The 7,731-nt window shown below is 40.5% G+C and overlaps 1 protein-coding gene across 1 annotated transcript; it reads right to left on the reverse strand.

Annotated features, from left to right (window-relative positions):
- Positions 1 to 3,034: 3,034 nt before the first annotated feature.
- On the reverse strand, positions 3,035 to 5,338 carry fam43b (family with sequence similarity 43 member B). Its single transcript, XM_084719912.1, has one exon. The coding sequence runs from the start codon at positions 5,190 to 5,192 to the stop codon at positions 4,194 to 4,196; it is 999 nt and encodes a 332-aa protein (XP_084576038.1). The 5' UTR covers positions 5,193 to 5,338; the 3' UTR covers positions 3,035 to 4,193.
- Between the last annotated feature and the right edge of the window lie 2,393 nt (positions 5,339 to 7,731).

Consider the following 7,731-nt stretch of genomic DNA (forward strand, 5'->3'; position numbering starts at 1 on the left):
TTATCTATCTTCTGACATTAGATCCTGTTCTTTTTCAGAGCTAGTTTGTTCCAGGAAAACAAAAATATTGATCTCAAAGGTTCCAGATGAAAGTATCCCTTCAGAACAATCCATCACAGTAATTCAAACCAACTCCAAATGATTCTGTTTTCATCAACACAGCAGCGGCACCTATTCCTCTTCAAAAGCAGAATCCTTAATGAGGACGCTCCGCTGTCAAATCAAACAGCTTTTGATGTTGTTATGTAAGACAATTAAACAGAATTTATGAACAGTTTTAACATGAATAATTTCCCAGTGCATTAATATATGAATTATACTGGAATGCTGCTGTATATTGTGTTGAAATACAAACTAATATTGAATGTAAAGAATTAATTGTCATTCAAAGCTGCTGCCTGAATCTGAACCACCACAACCCCCAACATGCTTCATGTTTCATCGTTTCCGGCGTTTGTGTGATTCCAGTAACACGTTTTTAGAGTCTCCGTCATCACTAAAATGGCTGATGTTTGCAGTAAAATGGTTGATGGCGGGTGAGTCAACTTCCCGGTCCCCGTTTTGGATCACTCGCTCCTGTCAGAGCCTGACAGCCGTCCTGCAGAGGCAGGTGCTTTATGTTCATTTCCTGAACAATTCAATCCGCTGATTAATTGCTCCGCTCCGAGTGAAAAAGGCAGAGAAGCCGGTACAAACCACATTCACGTCTAATGACGCTGGCTGGCAGTTTAAAGTTCACTTTGTGAACCTGTGTCTTTTTCTTGTATCAAAAAAGGATTTATAGCTCAGATAGAACAGATTGTTGTTTCTTTGTCTATTTAAGAAAGTGATGATTTGTTTTTGCATAATGTTATTATGTAAGTAAAATTCATATTTATATAACCCCTTTTAAAACCAAGGCTATGCAGTGTTCAACAGAAGGATAAAAGGTTAAGAAAAACAAAAGACTGAAACATTTAAACAGACAAAGCAAGACTCGTCTTTGTATAAACTACTTAAGTTTTTATACATAAAAAGTGAATTTGCAAGTAAACTGATCAGACTGTCTTAACTTCAAATCGACTTTACACAGACATTTTTTGACTATCTGAGCAACTGTGGAGCAGTATTTAAAATTCAAAGTGGGGCAAAAAAAGTAGGGAAAATATTCTGAAACCTGTGGCTTCTTCCACTTAACAATTGACCCTTCCAAAGTCCCGCCTCTTTTCACGTGTTTGCTCCAATAGAGCGCTGCAGGAATTAGTTAATTAATGAGTTAACATATTAGCACTTCTTGTTCTTTTGTCTTAATGTTTTTTGTTGTTTTTTCTTTTTTTAATGGGTTTTTGGTTTGTTCTAGACATAAGATATGTCAGTAAATAACCCACTTTTGAAGCGTTTACATAACTTGAAAACTAGCAAGGGGCTAAAAGACTTTTTCTGTGATATTTAACGCCATCATGCTGAACGCTCAGTGGGGGCGACGCTGAGTCGTGCAAACGTGGTGTAGTTTGTTGGCTTTCTGGTGATTGCATTTACACTTCAAAAATCATAAAAGTGGTGTTCATTTGTGAACATTCATGCTGAACAAAATGTGTATCAAACTGTTGTTTGCCACAGAGCTTATTTTCTGCACTCCACTCAGTCTAAAATCTAGTGGTGCTGCAGTGATGCTAAACTCTGGGTCGGCCTACAAGAATACGTCATCCACATAGCACTTTCTAACAGCTGAGCAAGCTTGGTACCCAGCAGAACCTCAGTCAACTTTCTGCTTTCCTGTGCCTACAGATGCTATATGCTGTGCTCGTCTGTGTTGCAGGAAATAAAACAAACCTTCAAGACTGTTAGATGATATTGCTTGTAAAAGCGACATATATCAAACCTCTACATCATCTGGTCACTTGTGCACATCATAAAACCAGTTTCTCTTTTTGAACAAATTGCAAATGCTTTAGCACATTTATGCAAATGACTATGTTGGCCTACAATTAGCCCTTTAAGTCCCGCCCCTATTTGCTCTGTGCTCCAATAACAGTTGACCAAACTTGGTACCTTGGTCAATTTTCTCCTTCTGCTGTTAGAGCGACATATTACTACATCTTAAGTTAGTTAATGTTAGAAAAATGCTAGCTAAGTAACTAGCTAGCTAACAACTGATCTAGGCCAGTCCCTAGTTAGCCAGTGTTTTGCTAATAGCTAACTTAAGATGATTACACGTCCGCAGCGACATCTTTTAACCATTGTAAAAATATGTCAACATAGACGAGCAGAGCACGAAGCCAATCATGAACAGGAGAGGAGAAAATGGACAGAGGTTGCAGAACACAGAGAGAAAAGGGGACGAGACTCAAGGAGACTAAAAAAGAAGGAAGGGACGTAATCACTAATGAACATGGTCAGTTCTGCTGAAGCTTATAGGAGATGCCATGTCGCACGCACATTTGGAAAATTCAGTCAGCATGTTATGTTCTGAAGTCAAGTTTCCTGTTTTAGAGGCATTTCTTCATCAAAGGTTATACAACATAGATATGTTGGGTTTTAGTGTGTTTCTTCTTGCTTCTCCCACGAGCTTTACCTTGGTACTAAACAGAGTATAGAATGTTCTGCAGTGATGAAATGTCCCTTCCTTGTTTTTTATTTTCCTTGGCAGACTTCCTGAAGGGTCAATTATATTGACAGAGTAAATAAAACAAGATTATTGTTTGTTAAATGGGTGCACTTGAGGACGATAGTCTAGAAAAACATATATCTTGTTAAGGAAAAAATGCACAATGTAAAGATATATTCATGTATATTCATGTAAAGATAGGAACTTAATTTTTCATCGCTAATATCAGAGATTTAATTATGCTACATTTACATCTGCTCAGATTTTTTTTTTTTCAGTGAATGCAGCAGATTATCCTGCTGTAAATGTGTTGTTGTTTTTTTGTCTTTGAAGAGTAGGTTACACAAATTTCCACATCAGAAACATGCAAATGCACAGCAGAGGAATGTTGTTGGATTCATTTGAATAATCTCTTTGAAAACAACTAGAAATACCCTCCCTCTGAGATTGAAGACGGAAACCCAGCTGAGGGCAATTTTTATTCATCGTATTTGGAAAATAAATAGCTTCATCTCATAATAATCACAATGCATTTTGAGACAGTAGCACAGATATCATCAACAGGAAATTAGCTAAAGTCATTATTCAAAACAGTTTGTGTTAAATTGTAACGGTCCATCTGCATTTTTGCAAGGGCTCGTGTGGAAAAACTGCACTAACAAAACTTGGCTAAAAAGTGCACAGCAATGGCAAATTGAGATTAGATTTTCTTGTTCTTTTGTTTTGGAGGTGACACACAGATACCGAAGGTATATCATAAAAAAAAAATGCATGACATAAATTGGACATTGCTGCGTGAACAGTTGTGTATTTCGTCCCTGGTCACACATTTATCACAGTGTTCATTTTCAAAGCTGAGGGATCCGAGAAATGAATGAAAAAAAGACAAAAGCTCAGCATGAAAGGTTACCGCTGACATGTCATGCATAAATGATAAGGAGGGAAACAAATGACAGCAATAAACATGTCGACTGAATGGCTTGCTTCCTAAATTACAGCCTCATTCATTAGTGGGCTGCGATCATTAGTAAAATCATAATAAACTTCTTCCAGTGATTGTGAGCACTCAGAAAAGGTCAGTCTGTGATCAGTGAGGATTGTCGTACTAGAAAAATTACACAAATTTACAAAGAGCCTCCCTGAAAAAATATTACAAGTCGATCCGAAAAAATGTCCCTGCTGGCAAACACGGCGTTAATTATACTCAAAAAAAACAAGAGCTAGAAGACTAATAAACACATCCTGCTCGGCGCTGCGATCAATAAGTGACCCGTGTGTCAGTGATCTCAGCGTCAGCACTCTCTGGGAACATCGTCCTCGTTCGTCATTGTGCTATCGTTAGTCTGTGCATCACCAGCCCTCTTTGTAAACACGCAGTTTCCCAAAACTGCTACAGTCAAGCCAGCGTCTGAGCCATCTGGACGGAATAGAAATTACTCCCACAGAACGATCTTCTGCCTGCTCTCCGCCACCCGATCGTGGGAGAAGTTTCTGGTAAACACTTCACATTACATGGACGGGGCAGGAGGGAGCCTGAGTGGGGGGGTACCAGTGAAGGGCAAAGAGAGGAATGTGTTACTGTAGTGCTGCAGAATTCTTTACACTGTCACACCAGAGAGGTTATGAATGTAAACGTGTTGTTGTTGCTGTCACTGACAAAGTTGATTTGGCATTGCTCCAGTCTGGCAATATCCCCGATGTCCAGCTCCGATAATAACTGAGTTGGGTCCGTGTTTGTGGTTAAAACCTTTTGTTTCTCCTGCTGCTCCACTGCTTCTTTTACCTCCTGCTTTTCATCTTTACTGTCCTCCTCCTCCTCCTCCTCCTCCTCCTCCTCTTCTTCTGTGATGGAGCAGAGGCGTGTGGCGGTCCCGGCGTTATCGGCAGGCGGTCTGTAGTGGCACTGCCCATTCAGCAGCCTCCTCAGAGGCATCAGGGGCACCGCCTCCTCGCCCAGCAGCTGCTGCTGGCAGTGCCGGAAATCGCTCTGACGTTTCAGCCGCTTGAACTCGCTGAAGGCGGAGGTGACGTTCTGGTACAGGCTGTGGGCGATGGCCTGGGCCTTCTCCGACTTGCTGACCAGGACGGCGTGACACCGGAGCACCACGGCCATGTTCTTGACCTGGTGCCTGTAGATCCAAGCCAGGATCTTGGGCCGGCACGGGTCGGCGTTGCAGTAGGTGATTCTGTTCAGAGAGTAGAGATGGATGGGTTTCTTTTTCCCCGATTTGTCGGCGCTCATCCGGATGCCCTGCGGTCCCACCGTTAACCTCATCTTGACACTCTGCTCCCCGTAGTTGCTCCTCGCCCAGATCTTTGCCACCGCCTCCTGGGTGCAGCCGTCTCCCTTCGCTGTGATGGTGACCACGCTCCCCAGGTAGCGCACGTTGTAAACAGGCTCCTCTTTGTTCAGCTCCACCTTCTGCCGTTTGGTGTGGAAGATGCTGCCCACCCAGTCGAAGGGGCAGTCGGGCAGCAAGTCCGGACAGGAGCGCAGCAGAGAGGAGAGGATGGAGTGGTAGGTCAGCCCCGTCCCCAGGCTCTTGGGTTTACTTTTCGCCTCATCTTCCACCAGAACAAACTTATTCCTTCTCCAGGGCAGCATGGTGTGGGTCGGGTCGCCCCTCGGCCGCCGCGTTCACGCTTCTCAGCTCAGGCGAAAGAGTCGGAGAGCCGGTGTGTGCGAGGGAGGGAGAGAGGAAAAGCAGAGGGAAGCTGCTTCTCGAAGCACAGAGGAGAGACTGAGAGCTGCGAGCTTCAGCCAGTCTGTTCCCCCGCTCGCTCCTCCTTCCTCTCCTCCTCCTCCTCCTCCTCCTTCTCCTCTGTTGTCTACATCATGCAGCGCTGATCAGTGCAAGAGCCTCAGCCCGGCACTCAGGCGCCCTCAACCCCCTCCCTGCTTCGTTGTTTTGCTTCCAAATGGCTCCCTACCAAAGCATTATTTATCCTTCCAGCTTTGCACTGAGGTATCACTGTAGTTTTGTTCCTAGTAAACCTGAGGAAGAGGAAACATCGCCGAGTCTTTCTCTCTCAGTGGAGTTGTTGTGATTTGTTAATTCTGATGTAAAAGTCAGTCAAGTTCATAAAACCTAATTAATCCATCATAGTAAGTATTAAAGTGTTTAAAGGAGTATATCAGGGAAGTAATTATTTATTTTTTATTTTTTTTGCATTATTAGCATGAAGGTTAAAGAGGTTTGCATTTTTGGCAACACAACATTAAGGTCTCATCATAAGCATTAATTAACAGGGATAATTGTTGTTGATAATTGGGATTATTGTTTCTAAAGCATTCATGCCAATAAAGTGTACCGAATTGAATTGGATTACTAGCTAATAAGGCCCTCATAATATGCTTATAAACATGAATATTCATTAATAAGACTATATAAGTGTTAATACTAGCATAATAAACATGATTATTGTGCGATTATAAGACATTTATAAGTTAAAAGAGATTCTTTTATTTGCTCATAATAGCAACTTTTAACTAACTTATTATGTCATTGTTAAACCTTTACTAAGTTTTTGTTGTTTTATTAAAGATTTCTACATACTTAATTATGCATTTAATAACAGTTTGCTATGGATTTATGCACATATTAACAGTTAATTCCACATTTTTGAGGGCACCAGATCTAAAGTGTGAACAAAGCTTATTATGGTTAATTTTTCCTTTTAATTGGTTGTATTTTGGGCCACACTTTATTTTACAGTACACTGAGACATAACAAGTCATAGTTTGTTAAATTAGGCGAAAACTAGAAATATGTTCTTTATCAGACAGTATTAGACTCTTTCTTAGACCTCTATGAGACTTAATTAGAGGTTTATAAGGGACACATTATAACTTACCTGTACTGTACACTAAAGTGAAATCACATACCTGCTAGTGTTTCCTTACCTTGCAAGCAGCTGGATTCACAAGATGGCCTGAGAATCTGTCTAACCAGGTTCCAAGCTCTCCCTTAGTTTCTGCACCAGAGGTGGTGCAGCCAATCACCGATGATACCAATAAAGAAAATATTATTTCTAGTTTTTGTTTAATTTGATACAGCATGCCTTGTTTAGTTGTATTACTGTACCATGACATTTAAGTCTTTAATGTCCTCCAGTGCTGTAAAAAGTTTGTTTTATGTTCCAAACTGCTGATGTAACAAACTATTTCCATCTTTAGCAGCAACTGTATAAATATGTGAGTAAAAAACCTTATATATATATATATAAAAGTAAATATGGATGACGCCATCATTACTAAATAATTCAGGAGCAACTCAAAGGGAGAGCAAGTATCTGGAATTGCAAGCACTTGCATGTAAAGATTCAGCAGATGAAACATGAATTATGCATCTGAAATAAGGAGTCCTGCTATATTTATCACTGATAATGTAGTTTATAGTCTACACAGTGCAATTCATTACTAAGAGCATGTCAGGTCTGGAAATGAAGTAGAGAAGCAATATAGTGTATAGACTCTCTGTAAAATTACATTTGTACTTTTTGTCAGTTACATTTAAAAGTAAATGCAGTTGCTGCCTGGATTGATTTAATTATATTTTGGGTTATCCAGGGCTGCTTTTTCTGGGAATGAATATGTCATCCAGTCTCATGCTTCGGGTCACGACTGACTTTTTAGGGACTGCAAAACTGTCTGACAGTCGTCCTCTCGGTCCACCACTGCAATCCAGACCATAATATCTCAACAATTATTGGATAGATTGAGATGACATTTTGTTCTGACGTTTATGGTCCCCACTGGATGAAGTCTATTAACTTTGGTTATCCATTAACTTTTCATGTAGTGCCATAATCAGGTCACTGCGTTTTCACTTTGTGTCGATGATGATGGATCGTTGATCATTAAATCGATCCAGACTGATGGATCGTAACACCCCTGTGAGCTAATCAGCAATGCTAACACAGTAAACTAAGATAGTGAACATGGCAAAATACCTGCAAAACATCAGCATGTGCCCATGTTAGCATGTTAGCCTGACTAAGATTTTTTTCAGTCTATTTAAATTTGGCCGTCAAATTCCAATTTTAAACAATCCTTTTTTTTTTTTTTAGTTCAGTGCACTGAACTAAATTGCTATATTAGCCTAATCATGTTTTAATGCCGTTCTTTTTCATCTGTGACGTGA

The sequence above is a fragment of the Lutjanus erythropterus genome, chromosome 6, assembly GCF_056507025.1.
Source record: "Lutjanus erythropterus isolate fLutEry1 chromosome 6, fLutEry1.hap2, whole genome shotgun sequence".
NCBI classification, from domain to species: Eukaryota; Metazoa; Chordata; class Actinopteri; order Lutjaniformes; family Lutjanidae; genus Lutjanus; species Lutjanus erythropterus.